Here is a 19,516-nt window from a genome sequence, read left to right as displayed (position 1 = left end):
CTGCAATTTTGTCAATATCAAACATTGGTATGAGACTACAACTAATTAGGAACAAAGAGCTGGCCATCTGCATTTTTTAACAACCCAAAGAGAAAAGAAAGAAAAAGAACATTGCTTTATCTTCCAACATAAATGAAAATGAAGGTACCAGAAAATATTACAGATGGGTAAACATCCACTGAAACTACATCCTGTTGCTAGCAGATTTCAGGGAATTCTTAGGATACTTGAGTTTCAAAATTTTGTAAATCAATGTTTAGGCATATATAAAAAACATATTGCTGAAATACAAACTAATAAAAGAGCACATAGCAGAGGAACTTTCTCAAAGAAAACTAGAACATATTGCTAAAATGTACAGACTTATAGAAAAGCACAGTGCATTAAACTTTCTCAAAGAAACATAAAACAGAACAATGTATGTCAACCCCCAACTAAATATTATAAGGACTAAGTGCTAGAAGATGAATAAGGTTACTGACTTTTTCTTGTCGATGTCAGGTATGTCACTCCTCTCGGCCTTCTCCACAATAACCTGCATCACAGAAATAGATATTGCACGTCAGTTGGTGAGAGGGGCAAAATATCAAATTAATTAAAACAAAAAAGGCACTCATAAACCAAATTTGACTTTTTTGATACCGGAATTCTGTCAGGGTATTTCTCCCTGATTCGAGCAGCTTCAGCCTGTCGCCTCTCTGAAATATGAAACAGTCTGATCAAACCCCAAAAAACCAACAAAAGATTATATTGTACAAACATACAGCGAAGCAAATCAAGATGTGCTAACATAACTAAAATAGTCATTGTGGCAAAACTATTCCTTCCATGAAGAATGTATATGAAATACAACTTTACCTTTTACAGAGAATTAAATTTAGTAAAGACTCAGAAATAAAGCCAAAGCCAAAAATTACAATCAGATAAGGTTTTGCACCGCTTCACTCCCACCCATCTTTCGCATGATAGTAAAACATCTATAAAACAATACAGAAACCAACTCCAAGCTAACAAAAAGAAAATTGCCCATAGGTCACTTCTATTCCGGTTCATCATAATAAAAACCTAATAGGGAGTCAATCCTCACAAATTGAGACACGATCAGATTATCATATACCACGTCACACCCAACAACAACAAGATAAGACAATAAGCAACCGCTCACTCCCTCTACCTCTCTTTCTCTCTCTCCCTCACACACAAACACAAACACAAAGCACCAACAATCTAGATCATAAAAGTCCTGACAAACATCAATTTAACAGTCGCAATCATAGCAAAATCTCAAAACCAAAGGAAGCACCGATCAATTCAACGCAATAAAACCACAATCAGACGAAAATTAAGGGTAGGCCATCAACAATCGGCCTATGGTGATAATACCAAGAGGGTGTTCCAACTTGAAGGAGCTCTTGGCCATGATGCCGTCGATAGAAATCAAGGATTCGCTGCTAGAAACGAAAGGAAACGAAATTTAGGCTCCACAATTGGAGCAGAATAAAAAGAAAACCCGTATACGTAAAAGGAAAAGAGAGAGAGAGAGAGAGAGAGAGAGAGAGAGCTTACCAGAGAAGAGAAGGAGTGAGAGAGGGGGGAGTAGCGTATAATGGAGCAATAATTCGCGTGTGTCTCTCTTTTCTGATTTTATCCCCTCATAACCCCCCCCAACTCATAAAAAAACAAAAGCTCAATTATATCATATCTATTATCCATAATTACACTTTTTTCTTCTAAAATTTATTATAATTATATATAATTTTTTTATGATTTAAAAACTTATATTTAGCATTCCTAAAAATTTATTTTCATCTAATAAATAAATTTTTTCGTCAGTCAAAATTCATTTATCGATACTAACAAAAAAATTGAATGAGAATTGATATTTATCATTAATTTACTGATTACTAACTTATAATAGGTCAAATAATTTTTTTCGTACTAAACTATCCTTATAACGGTAAAAATATACCTCTTCAGATGCATTAACACGTAAAGATATACCTCCTCCGCTGGGCAACATAATTCACTCGCCCATTTTTACGAAAGATTTAGCTATTTTGATTTGCAAATGATTATTTTTACTCCTAATTACTAAATCAAAATAGATGAACCAATCGTAAAATGAACGAGTGAACTACACTGCCCAGTCAAAAGGGATGATATGCTTTTTGATTAAAAGATTGGGAGGTTTTATGCCATTTTTTTTTTATAAAAGAAGTTTCTTGCGCTATTTTAATATTTCAAAGGGTAATTTGCATTTATCCCTTAGAAGAATATAAAAAAGAGTTGTCTATGTCGGAAGAAATTGGGTTAGCAATATAGTGGGCTAAATTGGGCTTACAAACATACATGGGCTGAATGGGCAATGTCGGTAATTTTGTCCTTTATCTTTGATTCAATGTTTGTAAAGTATAAGTCCCAGATTTACTTTATTAATTGTGCAAAGTAAATGCGTTTTAGTTAATTTTGAGTTTTTTTAATTATTATAATCAAATTTATCCTATCTCCTGTTTAGAGGGGATTTGGCTAAACTTTTTTAAAACATCTTATAAGATATTTTAGGAGATTATAAGATGTTGGATTTTATTTTAAAAATAAACTCCTAAAGTGTTTGAATAAAATAAGATATTAAAACTTATAAGATGTTAGGGTGTTTGACATAATAACTAAAACGGGCACGATACTATTAGAAGCTTATAAGCTTAGCCAAACACCTTCTTTTAATCGAACAACTCAAAATAAACAAAAATTTAAGTCCACTCATATAACCACTGTACCAAAATGCAAATATCACACACTTAAAGTTACATAGTTCATCGCTTATATGAAAGATAAAACATGTTTTGCTTTTTTTTACAAGTAAAACTTACTATTATGTTTAGAAATTTCTATAATTAAATGATTAGAATTTTCCATCCATGTAAATGTTCAGTTGATCACCCTTACAGGCTAAGTACAAAAACTGGCATTGACAAGTAAGCTAATACCTGCGTATTCATGGACATTATTACAACAATTCATTCCCATGTTCAACATCGAAAAAATGAGATTTTAAAGATTAAAAGTGGGGTCCAGTATCTTAATTATTCAAATTGAATTTTAATATCATAGTGGTAGGAGGTATATGTTGTCATAATTAAATGGATGGAGTCCGATTTTATTTTCTTTAGTTGATTTCCAATCTTAATTGAAGGGCAAAAGAGTAAAATAAAGAAATTGAACATAGTATATATGTATAGTTATGAATTAATTGGAGTTGGGTGGGAAACATTGATTGCTTCAACCTAATGTAACTCACCCTATCTTTCTTTATTTTTCAATCAATCATTTGTAGACGTGGCCTGCATTTTCTAAAATCTATAATTTATTGAAAAAGGAAAAAGATGACGCTTTTCAAATCAACACCATCAGAAACAACTCAAAATTACTGTGACTTCAAAGTAAAAGGCAGAAGCTAAAAGATGTCCATTCCATAAGGACTGCAAGGATTTTTGTACCTCCTTATACAACGTGGTATCCTCATCCTTAATATATTGGATATGAAACCGTGTCATAAACTTCCCACAAAAATTCCAAACTTATTGAGTTTCACAGCAGCACATGATGGTATTCCTAATTTTCTATGTATAGTTGCTACAATCATCTATCTCCTCAGCTAAAACGGAGCAGATTTTTACTGCCACTTTTCTCCCACCTTCCTCGTCCATATATTACAGGTATATTTACACCAGCAAATGATGTAAAACAAGCAAAGTCCTAGCAGCCCTCGTAGCATTGTCCTGAGGTAGGACAAGATCGTAGCAGTATAGGAAAGCTGCACGGTTGGAGAATTCTCAACTTTGTCAGCCATAGCGCCAGTGATTACAAGAAATGTTAGTTTAATCAGAAAGCAGAATTCCATAGAACAGTTTCTCCTTCTCCACATCTGCGGTGCACCTCTTTAATCCTATCAGCAGAATTGCAAATTCCACTGCAGCTCCAGTCGAATGAAGCAACACAGATGTTGCCAGCCTGGGCCTTCCACTCACAATCTGCAATTGCAATTTCATCGGCATAACTAAGAAGAGTATATGTTACTTCTTGACATTGTTCGAGCACCTGTTTACAACTTATACATAAACTTCCACTAGCTACTCTGATGCTGTTTTTTCACATCTTATAATCTCTTAGGTCCAAATTTCAGTGGCTTAAGAAGCAGAAGAATGGAGGTTTGAAATTTCAATCACCTAAAAAGCGATAAATTTTGCATAAACTTGGAATACCTAGAGAACCTGAAAGGTACCTCTTGTTTCGTATTTATCAGTGTTTTAAAAATATATTTTCTAGTGAATGAGGTTATTGGTTTGCAGGTTTGGCTTAGCAAAAAGATGTTACCAGGAGGTGTTCCACAACATAGTCTGCGGTCGTCTATATGCTCCACATCCAATCCAATGAACCAAGATCCAAGTGAGACATCCTCGTTAGCATATTTGTGAAGAACGTGCCTACCACAATGAAAATTGCATGTCAGGATGGTGATTTAGGTTTTAGATAAATACAGAGAGAAAAACAAGCCAAGGCGAACACTCACTGGTTAATTGATATATATGTAGCCAAGTCTTTCGAAATAGCATATAATTGCCCGGTAGCATGACGAAAATACTTGTTTCCATGCTCGCCAAATTTCCAGTACTCAGGTTCATGATATCTTACTCCCCTGTCAGTAGAATGCCAAACCGGGTTCATTTAAGGGAAGGAAACAAGAACTTTGGGGATAGAAGTAAAGCTGAAAGAATCATTGCAAGAAACTTGCTTACTTTTGAGCCAGGACTGGACCAGATTTCATGCATCCTATATACACCCTTGGTTTTGAACGATGCCTAGCCAGAGTTGCTCCCAATGTTGCTGCTCCAAACATCATAAGATGACAACATTGAGGAGAATGTCTTACAATAAACTACTTTAGAAGCATTTCAAACACCATGTTGCTCCTCATCCGAACCTCATTATTTTTCACAAGACCAAACTTGTTTACCCTTACACAACAAAGCAGGTTCTTCCTTCTGATTTACAAGTATGTCATTCAAGCACATTGTTTGATTATAATATTTGCTTCATACCTATGTTTACATGCACATCATCATCAACTTTGACATAGAAATCCGCATCCCAAAGTTGAACAGCAGTGGTAAAATACGTCTTTGTCTTTGCTGATAGCTCAAGGTATCCTTCAACATGTTCCTGTATAAAAATGTATTAATAAGAAAGGATAATGAATTGCACAATACCTCAATCATAGTTATTGTAGTAGTAGATTGCATAGAAGGAACATGCAGAAACAACATATATCAACTGACAGATGTCCAGATGATGTATACTCTGACTGTAATTTCAGGAAAGAATAATAGCTTGTTAGCAGAATGAAATTACCAGTCTCAAAAAATCTCCGTGTTTCCTATCTTCTGCTTCAATAGCTCTATCAAGAATGCCACCTGATGTTGCACTGGAGAGTAGAAACCAAATGTATAAAGGTGAAAATTAGCAATCATTCGTTGTCAGATTGCATGTGTATGAATGAGTTAGGACGCTCTGGGAAAGTTTCCAGAGATAAGGTTGCAAAATGAAATTTATGCATGTTCAGAAGCTCTTTCACGATAAGATAACTATTTCTTAACAAATTCAGCGCATTAAATTACATAAAGCAGAACCCAGAGGAATAGTGCAAAAAAAGAAGATTTGAACAATGGAAAAACCAAGTCTAAGTGATGATTATCTGAAGGATAAATTTGCAATAATATACTGATATATAACTGATATTGATCAATAATAACTTCACACAGAGGTCACAACTGACAGAAGGTCGCACAAGAAAGATCAGTTGCTAAATAATTGTTTAACGCCACAATAAATATTTGTTCATTTTACCTATGACCAATTACAAATCGAATTATAATGCCCTTTTCTTCCTCGAGCTTTTTGCGTTTATCACCTGCATTGCCCAATAGAATGTGAATAATGAATTAGGAATAACTACACCAACCCAATATGATATCCTCGGAAACTTTGTGAGATGGGAACGATATATTAAAGATGAAGCACCTTGTGGCATCCAAGTAGCACGTACAGAGTCTCTTCTCTTTCGACTGCTAAAAGCAGTGTTTATCCCCACTACCATCAAGTATTTTCTTTTTTTGGTCAATTCAGGTAACTTCAGGTCTTCAGATATTGGGGAACCGCTAAGTAAGGAATCCTGTACAGCCCTTGCTGCAGCTAGCTCCATTTCCAAATTTGAAATTGTTTTATCCAGAGTCCTGCACTTTGAAGGTGGGCTATGAGTTATGCAACTAAAGCTATTGCTGAATTTAATGAAATAAACATCATTGGCCTTGAAGGGCTTACTGTATAGCATCAGGTGTCTTTGACACTTCACCTAATATCTCCTTGGCTTCACCTTTTACACCTTTCTGACAAATTGAAAATTGATGTAAGAAAATGCATTATTCTCTAAACAAATAATGAAAACTTGGAATTTAGAATGGGGGTGAGGTTCAATTAGTGATAGCAAATTACTCACAAGTTTTGGACCACAACCATCTGAAACTAACTGAAGTTTTTCATCTTCAATTCCTGTGGACCGTGATATATCTTTAGCTTCTGGCACTGCCCACATCCTGTCAGCAATAAATCAAAACAGTCAAAGACGGATGTATAAGAAGCTTTACAATATCGTAAACCAAATCTTGAATTGCGTTAGAAAATTTTGCCATGTTTAGTCAGCAGAAATGCTTTGAAAGTATGATGAAACAATACTAGTACTTCCAAAAATGAGGTGCAGGAAAATTATAAGGTAAATGCAAGTATTCCTATTAATTTCCTTATATACTCAATCCATATCTAGTATAGATAGACTCTAAATTGTTCTAAGTTGCAATGAAGACTCCAGCAAATCCAATCCATTAGACCGTTAGCATGAAAATGATGACTTCATGTTAAAGTATTAATTTACAAATGCAACTTCTGGTCCGAACAAGAATAAAATCAAAATGCAGCTGAACAAGCGCCCAAATTGTAATCAAGATCTTCAATCTCAAGCGAACAGCTGTAACTTAAGAGTAATTACCCTAACAGCATCTACGTGCTCTTAAATTAGTAGCAATCTCAGATAGTGAGTCATTCCCCCTGTAACTGTATCTCTCCTATCGCTGTATCAAAAGATTCACCACTATAACTTGACCGAGTTAATTTCCAAGATTTCTTAACAGCCTAAGGAGGACGAAAAGATTTAATCAAATAAATCAAACCAAATTCCTGTATATATATTAACTTTTAGCTCCGTCCATCATTGGCAGCAAGTGCAGCACTATGTAATACTTTAAAGAGTATTCATACTTAATGATTGGATCAAAAAGCATTCAAAGTGCCTTGATAACCGAGTATGGTCATGATTTCTTTATAATTTGGCCATCATTGCCATTCATATATGTCGATTACCAGCAAACACCCCATAAACCTAAAACTCTACAACCCAAATATGCACTAACAAAAATTCGCTCAAAATTGAGATGAAATCCACAAAGAACAAACCTGTCGGTGAAGAGCATCCCAGCGCAGAAGCAACCAATACAAAGAAGAAAAGTGAGTTTTCTCGAAACAACATTCTTCGAAGTTGACTCCAATCCTCTGCTCTTCCAAGACATCTTGCCCTTTTCGAGTTAATTCCCTCAACTGCTCAACTTAAGCAAAACCCATCTCAAATTTCAAGGAAGCTGAGCAAATCAACTCAGAAACGGATCCAGAAGCTCAAAATTTTCACTTGACACAACCACAAATCTGAAAAGTGCTGATAACCCAAATCAGGAACACAAAGATCACAACAAAACACTGAATATCGCAGCAATTACATCCACTACACACACAGCGCAATATCACTGTCTTATTCTCACAAGAAAGAACAATGGGAGAGATCAGAACAGAGACGGACGAAACGGAACTGTTTAGCCGAGCATTCAGGAGCTCTGCAAATGGCTCCCGGAAGTACTAATGAAGTATTACTATCCGTATATATAAACAGGAAAAATGGGCTCTTTAATCAGCGACGGCGAACTTGTAATACGGTGGAATCTGAGATGGTAGAAGAGAAGAATTGAAGAAGAAGATGAAGTAGGAGTGGAGGGGTGTGGAATTTGAGAAGAATAGAATAGACCCACCGCCCACCCAACTGCACTCTGTTCCATGTCTTTTTTTTTTATTTCTTTTTTTTTTTTTAATTTCAAGGTATAAAAAATTAAACATAATGCACTGTGCCTTAACAAAACCTCCCTCCTCGTGCCTCTGCTAAATTGTCGGTGAACTGTCTGACTACGCCTGTTTCTTTTTTTTTTTTTTTAAATAAAATATTTCTCTTCCTCTTCTTGTATAAATTATTTTCTCTAATTTCAAAAGAAAATTGCTTTTTATTACTTTTGTGTCAGAGCAAAGTAAAATACTTATTTACTTTTTCATAGATTAATCATAATTTATTTTATATTATAAAAAGATTGTGACATCAAATCCGCAATTATTTATTAAATGACCATAACATCCTTAAAGATTGTAAAATTGCTATGATAAATAAACCCTATATAATTCTTTTTACTCGAGTCGTGTTTATTTATGTGCATGACTTGAAAGATATGTAAGAATCATTCCAGATAAATGGATATCGATTTTATGTCTCGTTAGATAACTATTATCGAAATTTATAAATGATCTCTAACTATAATTTTTAAAAATTGAAATTACTAAACTTAACGATTATCACAAATAACTTTATTATCGACATTAGGTGAAATATAATACAATAATTATGTATATTCCTGTCTAAAAGAAGGAAAAAAAACTGTTTGTTTCCAATTATATCTTTGAGAAAGTGGTGATGGGAGTCTTTGGGTTTGTTAGAATGGAATCCACTTAGAGCTCAGTAGACGTATTAGTGAGCGAATACTAGGAATTAATCATTAATTAATTGTCGTAATTTCCAATAATTGGATTATGTGAGATATGGGTTTGCTGTCTGTGTAAAAAGAAAAATAGATAGATAGATAGATGATACAGCAGTGTGTGTCTCAAATCTGGAAATTAATCACACATGGTGCACGTGTGAAGAACGTGCCTCTCTTCTCAATCATCAAATTTTTACACCTCATACTCATACATTATTACATCTACGTTCTGCAATAATGAGTTGTTTTTTTTTTCTCTTTTTTAATTTGAGAATATCGTCATAATTCATTGCCACTTCTGTCATAAGAATTCTACAATTGGGCATAACATGTGAATTTACAAGATTAAAAATAATAATTAATAATAATTCATCAAGTTTGTTGGATAGTACCAACAAAAATATCGTGAAGTCGACAAAAAAAATAGTATATATTGGAGTTAATTGAATAAATAACGTATTCATGTTTGAAATAATTAAGTGTATTTATAGGGTCAAATGTATCACTTATCTGGGTATAGAAGCAACGGTCTAGTGTTTAGGATAGATTAGGATGAAAACACACAGAGATCTTTAAGTCTCTTTGGGTATTTTGTTTTTAGGAGGAGGTATTTTAGTCTTTTTAATATTTCGATCTGATATATTCCGATTATATATGAATTTTATGATTTTTTGTTATAAAAAGGCGTCACGCTAGTAAAATTAATATCTTTTAGAGACTTAATTTTCAATCAATATAGAAAATGGGCCTATATCAAAATTAAAAAAGAAACTACATTAAATTCGATATATATCATACTTAATAAATGAAATTGAAACAAAGAATTAATCGATTAATATTTCAGAGTTATATAATAAAAAATAAAATAAAATCAGAATAATGGAAAGGTACGAGTAGCAGGCCTCGGCGTGGGACATGCTACATATGGTGGTGCCGCCATACACGACAAATACCCGTACCCTATATTCCTCTCTCCCCCTTATTTCTTTATTATTAGGTGGTGAGTAGGTAGTTGTTCTTCAACACCTGCATTTGATGGCTTGCTTCCAGTTGGTGTGCTGTGCCCTACGCCTCACCAAACTCCTATTTCTTATATACATATAAACTTATCCTAATTACAAAATAATAAAAATTAATTACATATATATGTATATATTATATTTATCTATTTACAAACACAAAAATATATAAAAATAATAAGAAATTTGTGCGAAGATTTCAAATTCATTTTGCCAACGTTTTTATAGCATGTCGAAGTGATTTAAGATGACTAGTTTATTAGGTGAACTTTAAGCCCATTATAAATAGGCTTAAAATCCATATCAATTGAGCATTTATTTTACGATATAAACGAATTAGATGAATTTTAACTATAAATTTTAAATTGACAAGAATCAAATCTGTGAATCCAAATTAAGGGGAAGGCCCAAAGTAGAGAAGAGTAGAGGAAGGCGTGATTTTGATGTATATTTGGGGGTCAAAGTATTAACACATGCATTAAAACTTGTGCGACTTTGAGAGTGGTTGGTATTGGTTTGGTTGTTTAGTAGTCAAGTTTGCGTGCCTTTACTGCTACTGCTACTGCTACTGCTCCTCCTACCCCCTAACATAATAACTTCAACCATCTGATTTATTTCTAGATTAGTGATATTGATGTGGCTACAGGTGATGTCGATTTTTTGCTTCACATCAGCTTTATGATTCTTTTCGTCTTAAAATTGTGTTTTCGTACGTATAAAGCACTCAAGCTCTTTGTCGGCGATTAATGTAGAACATTTGTCTTCGTCATTAGCAACCCATAACACATATATATAATTCACTTAATGTCCTCGTTGCTTTGTGATATGAGTTAATTAGGTAACATGATTAAAAATAAAATAAAAAATTGTATTAATTATACTATATTTATTTAAATTGTTTGAGCTGAATAACTCAACCCACCTATATCAAACTCGAATAAATAGTTCGCCCAACCTAATAATGAAAAATCGACGAGGCCTTATTCAATGTTCTCGTATTGACATGTTTAAGAAAAATTATAATTGAGTTTTAGTGGATGTTTTATAGTCTTGTTCTTAATAAAGAAGTTGGGGGAGAAGATGTCTACAGGTATCTACTTCTGATGAAATAATATTAGTAAATGTTGAATTCAGGGAATGGTGATTAATTTGACTAATCTAAGCGATTATAGGAAACAGAAACGGATTAAAGTCAAGAAATCTGGATTTAGTAGGTTATTATATATTGGCCAAACTTGCAATCCATGTCTAGCCTCAAACTGATATCACCTGCTGACCTCTTGTACTTTTTTTTTTTTTTTTTAATATTTTAATAAATAAATCAATTATAACTATTCTAATTTCAGATAATAATTTAGCATTAAAATATTGAGTTCCCCAAAAACTACGTTACATGTAGTAAATCTGGTCAGCAGCAGACTGAGTCAAAATAAATATATTAATTAATCAATTCAGCCGTCCACGCATCATCCCATGATGGATATTGCAAGATTGTCAAAGAAATACACTAAGTATCGCCGTGCTGGTCTAGGTTACTGCCACAACAACGGGTCTATGGGTTAACTGCTACTTATCCTAATAAATTATTGGATAAATTTTATTTTGCTATTTCAATCTATCTATTTTTATATATTATTATTATTATTATTTGGTCGAGTTACAATCTGAATTTTGTGAAATTAGACGGAAAAAGGTCACGTTACACAGAAGTTTTGCATTCTCTTTCACTGAGTTTTGGTGTAATTACACGTAAGTTCTCTGTGGTTTGGAAAATCACATCTAACATTTTTGAGATTTGCTTCCATCTAACAAATAAGTCACTCTATTAGTCAAATTTCACCGAATTTGCTGATATTAACAAAAAAATTGAAAAAAAAAATTCTATTTTTACCTTCAAACGGCTTCACTTGTTGAGGCATTGAGGAGGTATATCTTCACTATTATAAGGGTAGTTTTGTAAAAAAAAATTATTTAACCTACAATAAGACAGTAATAAGTCAATCGAGAGTAAATATCAATTTTTTGTTAATATTAAGAACTTTGGTAAATTTCGACTAACAGAGGGATTTATTTATTAGAAGAAAGCAAATATCAGTGACTAGATATAATTTTCTTAAACCACATGAGATTTACGTATAATTATATCAAATTTTAATTTTAAGAAATGAGAGCATAATTGTCTTTAATATAATTAGGTAATGATCATTTTAAAAAAAAAAAATACTTATCATAACACAATGACATATTATTTTTTACATGAAATATAATATGTAATTATAGGGACCATAAAAGTCCTGATAACATTAATTTCGACCGTGTCTGGTTTAAAAAATAGGCATTGGTACTCGCCAATTTGTTTGACTTTTTGAGTTAAGCAGATCAAATACTCTATTTCAAATTTTTTTTGCATCTTTTAATTTCATTATAATACATACACTATATATATAAAATTTTTCTTTAAATAAAATAAAAAATATATATGTTAAATTAAGACACGTAATAGAATTTAAAATAAAATATTAAAAAACTTAATTATGTTATATTTGAATTTGAGGAAAAATTTGAAGAAGAAATTCCAAATGACTTAAAATAGAAAGAATCTAAAATTCATCGGAGTTCGACAAAACATAATCCAAACACAAAGGTGAATGAATTATAATTCTTTGAATTTAAAGTTATCTAAATTCATTCAAAGAATTTATGATAGTGATTAAAATGCATAAAATTCAAATCCATCAATCGAGTTGCACTCTTACATTGTATTCAAATTTTTTAACTTTGATTTAAACTGAATCTGAAATCCATTTAAAATGATAGTTGAAGGTTGAAATCCAAATAATTTCATGGGAATTGATAGGTATACATGAAAAATGCCTATAATACCTTTAATCAAGGGCATGTTAGTCTTTCCATCCGGGATCCGCGTCTTTTCTATTAGTCAGGTCGGAGCAGAATTGACCCGGACCCGTTTGCCCACTTGAAGATCCAGGCAACGCCAGCCGTCTGATCGTGGACGTAAGCTAGCAGGATAAGGCCACGTGGCCCCTTCAATAGTATCCGGCTAAGCCTTATAAATACTCCAAGACGCCATATTACGAGATAATGAATGCTAATCCTTTTCGATCTACGTCTTTAATCGTACACATTTACCTCGGTCAACCTAACTTGAGCGTCGAAAGGTTGTTGTTGGGGACGTGCCCGACAAGCTCACTTTACTTGTCTTATTCTAAAAAACCCAACGCTTGATTTTGGTGGAGTTAGTTAACTGTTGAGAGATCGCTCATTCAAATTGTTGATTTCGAGCAAAATCAGGAACGAATGCATGCAGCCTAAGAGAAGAGTTTAGAAGTGAAGTAAAATAGTGGGAAAGAGGACGCATGAGGCACGCGAGCCAATTTCTTTATAAATTGGGCACTCAAATATCAATGTTATAGTATTAGTGTCCCTACCCATCAAATCCTATTTTCCAAATAGTCATGGACCACCTACACCCAATTTCCCCTATTTAAACTACTATTCTACCCTTTCCTCCTCCTACTTCAAATTCCCCTTCCTTCACTGCATGAGAAATTCAAAAATGGCCTCTCACCTCTCCCATTTCACTCACAAAACCAGTTTCTTCACATCAAATCCCCGCCGTCCATCCCCCCCTTGCATGTCTGTCGTCCTATCTACGGCCCCAACCCAATCTTATTGGGCTTCCATTGACGCCCAAATCGACGCCTATCTCAACAAGTCCATCCCCATCAGGTCGCCTGAGTCCGTTTTCGAGCCAATGCACCACCTCACGTTCGCCGCACCAAGGACCACCGCCGCTTCTCTCTGCGTGGCTGCGTGTGAGCCTGCTATACATCTCATGCATGCGGCAGCGTACACCCACGAGCACCTTCCGTTGACGGACAGGCCCAGGCCCAGGCCCGGAATCCAACACAAATACAACCCCAACATCGAGCTCCTGACGGGAGATGGGATCATTCCGTTTGGGCTCGAGTTGTTGGCTCGGTCCCTGGACCCGGCCCGAAGCAACCCGGACAAAATACTCAGAGTGATTGTAGAAATCACGAGGGCGACTGGCTCACAGGGGATGGTGGACGGGCAGTACCAAGAACTGGGGCTGGACCAATTGGGGAGCGAGTACGATGTCATCGAATACGTGTGTAAGAAAAAGGAAGGTGAGCTGCACGCTTGCGGAGCTGCTTGTGGAGCCATATTGGGCGGCGGAGCCGAGGAGGAAATAGAGAGTTTGAGAAGATTCGGGCTTTATGCCGGCATGGTACAGGGAATTCAGGGGAAGAACAAAGCCGGATTCATGGAAGAAAAAATAGAGAAATTTAAAGAATTGGCTCTCAAGGAACTGGAGAGCTTGCAAGGGAAGAAGACTGAGCTGATCTCGAGCCTGGTTGAGCCGAGCCTCGCCGCGGTCCAGATCAGTTAGGACCGTGAAAACCGGTTTGTATCATCGGTCGTAGGAGGAAAGAAACGGGAAAATGTGGCTGTAAAGTTGGGATACATAGGAGGGGTGGATGTCTGATGCTCGGCGTCTTATCTTGTGATATGTGGATGCAACCAAAAATACCTAATTTTTGTGGTAGAATAACCTATTTTCAGCAAAGCTACAGGTGGTGGCTTGCACGGATTTTAATCAATATTGTGTAACTTTTAAATGTATCCATTTTAATATATATATTGCTCTTAAATTATTATATCAATCCCTTTTTAGTTTAACGATTTTAAAGTACGTACAGACTTATTGAGGCTCATACTTATTAAATGCCAACAGTAATTAATTAAGATGATTGTATATTTAAATGTTTTAATTTATGATGCTTGTATTGATTATTTATTTGTTAGTAATTCTTATAAACGATATATTATTTTGAAAATATATCTTGACCCATGGATGATGAAGATTTCCGACAAAATGAGTTCAATTTTTCCGTCAAATTGTTGACAATTAGGGCTTTGTCCTATTTCAAATACAAGGAAGCACACACCGATAATATAATATAAAGGTGAGTTCCGTGAAGATGATGGCATTAAACCAATCACTTGGAACTGCAAAATGAGATTTGTGCTCTTTTTATTTTCTTTTAAAAAATTCTTATTCGAATCAAATCAACAGAGTAAAATTTATTATACTTAATATGTGATTGATTATTTTTTTTTAAATTATACACTTATAAGACGATAAATGCATTACAGATATCATATAACTGAGCTATAAAGTAGTTTTAACATACTTTTCCATTTTCCTATTCTCATTTTGTCGTCTTCATTGATTCCACTTAGCTAGCAAACACCAATCATGTGGTTTCTTTCTCCCATCTTCTTCTTTTTTTCTTTTTTTTTTTTTTAAGAAAAAATGAAACAGTAATAATATAACTATAGGGATGTTTATAAATGCAGACATATTTGATGGGACTCGAATTTTTAATTTTAAATTTAGTTTTTAATTATTAGACGAAAATGTCATTGGCTCGATCACGTGGTTTCATGTATATTATATCAATTTACTTGATTTTCTTTTATATTTTTATAATCTCAAGTTACATATTTCTCTCTCTCTCTCTTTTACTTATATTATATTCTTTAATTTTTCTTTTAGATATGAAAAACTGTCAAAGAGTGCAAATAACAATATATTATTAATTTTATAATTTGAAAAAATTATACACGAGGCTGATTGTACTATGAAAAATGGTGAATGATGAATTATAAAATAAATTTCTTTTTATCAAATTAAATTCATGAACAAGCGATTTATTCAATATGCAATACATAATAAGTATAATACGTGCGTGATGGCTAACGACACCCAATCATCATCAACCGAATAAGTGTCGGTCATTGAAGTGGTGTGTCGTTCGGTTGAATGATGTGTTTATTCTGATGAAATAATATGTTACTTTTCATCGAAATGGTGTGTCAATTATGGTAAAATGATATATTATTTGGGTGCAATGATGTATCTATCCAAATAAAAAGTTATAAACTTTTACAAATGTCTATAATTTTCAATTGGAACTTGATGTGGATAACATAAATAAAGCCCAATGCGTTAAAAAGAGACTCAAAATACTCTAATGACAATACGGACTAGGAATGAGCCAGGCCAATCAAAGTCTATCAAGTACATAAGTCAGCAGAAAATATTGGATGGGGGACACGCGTTGGCATCGCCTAAGAGGACAGATGCCGTCCGTACGAATGCTTTTCCGTATATATACTCAAGCATTTATCAAAATCAAGGTTCCAACCTCATTTCTCGTATCCCAAGCTCAAAAGTCGAACGACAAGCAAACTTTGATATCGGACATGTCTATTAAATGACATTTTTCCAACTTCTATAACAAAGGTCCTCCATTTGCATTTCTTTCATTCCATTTAGAAAAAGCATTTAGTGTTGTAGCATTTGTTTTCTTTTGAAAAAGTTTCAAAACATTACCAAAATTCTTTTGGTTTGTTGTTTTTTAAAATATCTAACTCTTATATCGATTTCTATTACACAAACTTTCACAAGTTCCTACTTTTTACAAATGTACTACTCACTTCTAATTCCTATTAACCTTTTTTGTTCTTTTATCTTTTGTTGGAAAAATAGTGAATGATAAATTAATAAAATAATAATAAATTTATGTTGATCAACTTAAAAAATTATAAATAATTGATTACAACTTGCGCTACATGACAAATTCATGACACATGAATGATAGTTGATAACGCCCAATCACCCAAATGGATAAGTGTGTCTTTTGGTTGAAATATTATGTCTAGTCTTGTGAAATTATGTATTCTTTGGGTAAAATAATGCGTCCATTTAAATTAAAAATCATAATTTTTTCAAAGCGCGTTTTTTATTGAATATGTTCAATGATACATCTATGACAAGAGAGAGAATCGAAAAAAAGGGTTAGAGTTTAACAGAGAAAAGAAAAGGCAGATAGTTATAGCGTTAAATCGGGTAGGCGGGTGGGGTGGATGGGCTGGGCTAGGGCAAATGGGCTGAAGCAATTGGGCGAAGCAGCTTAGGAATTTGGGCCACAAATATTTCACACTCAAAAACTAATTTAAACACCAAAAAAATTATTGTCGGAGACCACCAAATGAGCTTAACGATTTTTTTATTTTCCTTAAATTTTCAAACACCCCATCTGAACTACCCTCATAATCACTTGATTACCGAACCCGAATCAATAAGTAAAAAACAAACATACAAGTAAATTTTAAAATAAAAATAAAAATGACACAAAAAAAAAAATGCAAGAGACGAAAACCATCCACTTCAATTATAAAAAAGTGTAGATTGATAGGTGGTTTGTATAACTAAAGTGTTTGTTTCCCCTTAAAATCTGAAAAAGTGAGATGTTAATTCATACATCTTACATCTATTAGAAATAAAAAACAAACAAACAAATAAAAGACATCTCACATCTATTATTAATTAGAAAGCGTCTGTCACAGGGGCTTTCTAAATCTTAGTACTAAAACAATCAATGTGACACTACTGCACATCTACAACTGTTCTTACATGTTCACCTCCCAATTCAAAATAGATCCCACGCCAATTATTACTTCTATACAATATATACATAAAATGACAATAATTTCATGTGTGTTTATCGTAATTTTATTTTTCACGATATAAATACAAACACAAAGTGTTCATAAAAAAAGAAAGAAAGAAAGAATTAATCTGACTTGGAATTTTTTACTATAAATTAATATTACATTTTAAAATTTAAACTTAAGATGTACAAAATAGAACAGTAGATTGTAATAGAAAAACCACCATTATCAAATTACACATATGCCCTAACAAGAGCCCTTCACCACTTCCACACGAAAAAATCCCTTTCAAATGTAAAGGAGGCATCAATCAATTTACAAGAATGTAGTGATAATAGAACAGCACGAAATTCCCTGAAGAAAGGAAGAAATAATGACTGGGTACAGAAGAGACCACTTTACAGCAACAATCACAACTACAATCGCTTTAACACACATGTTTCACGACTTCTACTGCTAAAAGTTAATAATCGGGTTTTGATTCAAGAAATCCCGTTTTCCTCAGGACAGCATTTCTTACCCTGCTCAAATCTCTCCCTTTGAGTGTCCTTCCAGCCCCTTCACACACTGAAAACGACGATATTTGGCTTCTGCCCTGTTTCCTCGCTATCCATTCGTGCGGCGGAATCACATCCCTGTCGTTGTCGTCGTCGTCGTCGTCCTCGCTTTCCCAACTACTCCGCCCATTCCCATTCCCATCGCCGCCGGAATCGGAATCCAGCCACGAACCGGAGGTATTGTTTCTGGAGATGGTCCCGTATATTTTGGACCAATCGGGGATGTTTACAGGAGCGGAGTGCTGAAATACTTTAGGTTCTTGGGAGGCGGCTGCAGGATCATTCTTGTTGCTGCTGGATTTCGGGATCATTCTGGTTGCTGTTGGGAGGCGTTTGGAAACGAAAGAGGGTTGTTTGGAAGAAGAGGTCATGATGATGGCCCCGGAATCGGAATCCTTATTTCTCCCCTTGAACACTCCCCAAACATCTTCCTCGTGGAACTCTTCGTTCCTTAAGGATGTCCACCCACTGCTTCCTTGGCTGTATAAACCGTACCTGTTCTCCATTCCCAGCTGACAGATGAAAGAGACCCTGGATATATTCGTAAAGATCAGGACCATTAATTAAACAATCTGACCATTCATAATCTACCAGACGGGCCTTAAACAAATCAAGATTTCGCCCTCATGTAAGAAAACAAACAAGATTAATAATAATTCATGTAATTACCTTTTTTCCTGAGTACTAGAATTCTTGTCAGCAAGCTCTCTGATCTTCCTTAGAGAGCAATATATATCTACTAATCTGTGAAAGGAGCGAAGGGTTTTTGGTGTATTGGTAGAGTGGGCAGCAAAGGGTGAAGTATAAGCCCTTAATATTTAGGGTGAAGAGAGAGGAGAGTAGTGATGGCAATCAGAGAGAGAGAGAGAGGGAGACATGGCCGCTAGCTGGAGAAAAAGATTTCATAAATACTTGTCTTTATTTGTATCTTAAATGTATATATATATATATATCTTTCTCGTCGTCTTCGAAATGCCTGAGCCTGAAATCGCTGTTGGGAGAGGTCAAATGCGATTAAACTTCTCTTTTTCTGTATGTATATATATATTTATTTCCACTCACACTCTTACTATTGGCCACAAGATTCTTCAGATGCAACTTTTTACGTTTTTTCCTCAATTAAAAAATAATTGGATCCTGAAAGTGTTTGATTAGGAATCAGGAATGATGCTAAAGAAATGGTTCCCAGCCTGGCTCTCACCTCCTTCGTTAGGGAAGGCCACCTATACAAGTTTCTTTTTTTTTTTAAAAAAAAAAAGGTTAATGTCTTAATATTTTAATAAATTGAGCAATACAGTGATTTAATCAATACCGATTGACACATTAATAGAATTAAATTAATAATTAAGTATTCTTAAAGAATTATGAATATGACAAGTGATACTAAAGTAGAATTTCATCAATATCCAGAAAA

The 19,516-nt window shown here is 34.2% G+C and overlaps 3 protein-coding genes and 1 long non-coding RNA gene across 5 annotated transcripts in view; 1 reads left to right on the top strand and 3 right to left on the bottom strand.

Annotated features, from left to right (window-relative positions):
• The window catches only part of LOC105174875, a 5,458-nt gene extending 3,761 nt beyond the window's left edge, over positions 1-1,697 (bottom strand). The window contains exons 1-4 of one of the 2 annotated variants that reach the window (XR_002288120.1): positions 1,567-1,697; positions 1,384-1,448; positions 643-698; positions 483-535 (exon numbers count right to left, since the gene is read on the bottom strand). This is a non-coding gene — a long non-coding RNA (uncharacterized LOC105174875). Of the gene's footprint in view, positions 1-482; positions 536-642; positions 699-1,383; positions 1,452-1,566 lie in introns of both variants that reach the window. The other variant, XR_848864.2, reaches the window with a different exon arrangement.
• LOC105174874 (probable beta-1,3-galactosyltransferase 2) lies at positions 3,411-8,201 on the bottom strand. The gene is made up of 11 exons (XM_011097105.2): positions 7,564-8,201; positions 6,554-6,650; positions 6,379-6,443; positions 6,079-6,290; positions 5,905-5,968; positions 5,410-5,482; positions 5,100-5,220; positions 4,797-4,884; positions 4,571-4,696; positions 4,375-4,484; positions 3,411-4,031 (listed from the first exon to the last, which is right to left on the bottom strand). Exons 1-11 carry the CDS (start codon positions 7,674-7,676, stop codon positions 3,883-3,885), a joined length of 1,218 nt encoding a protein of 405 aa, XP_011095407.1. The 5' UTR covers positions 7,677-8,201; the 3' UTR covers positions 3,411-3,882.
• LOC105174873 (heterodimeric geranylgeranyl pyrophosphate synthase small subunit, chloroplastic-like) lies at positions 13,375-14,688 on the top strand. The gene has a single exon (XM_011097104.2). The coding sequence runs from the start codon at positions 13,542-13,544 to the stop codon at positions 14,412-14,414; it is 873 nt and encodes a 290-aa protein (XP_011095406.1). The 5' UTR covers positions 13,375-13,541; the 3' UTR covers positions 14,415-14,688.
• On the bottom strand, positions 17,788-19,057 carry LOC105174872. Its single transcript, XM_011097103.2, has 2 exons — positions 18,772-19,057; positions 17,788-18,633 (listed from the first exon to the last, which is right to left on the bottom strand). The coding sequence occupies exon 2, from the start codon at positions 18,606-18,608 to the stop codon at positions 18,009-18,011; it is 600 nt and encodes a 199-aa protein (XP_011095405.1). The 5' UTR covers positions 18,609-18,633; positions 18,772-19,057; the 3' UTR covers positions 17,788-18,008.

This window comes from Sesamum indicum, linkage group LG12, assembly GCF_000512975.1.
Source record: "Sesamum indicum cultivar Zhongzhi No. 13 linkage group LG12, S_indicum_v1.0, whole genome shotgun sequence".
Taxonomy (NCBI): domain Eukaryota; kingdom Viridiplantae; phylum Streptophyta; class Magnoliopsida; order Lamiales; family Pedaliaceae; genus Sesamum; species Sesamum indicum.
Note: the sequence above shows the minus strand (reverse complement) of the source record. Positions and strands in the feature narration are given on the sequence as shown.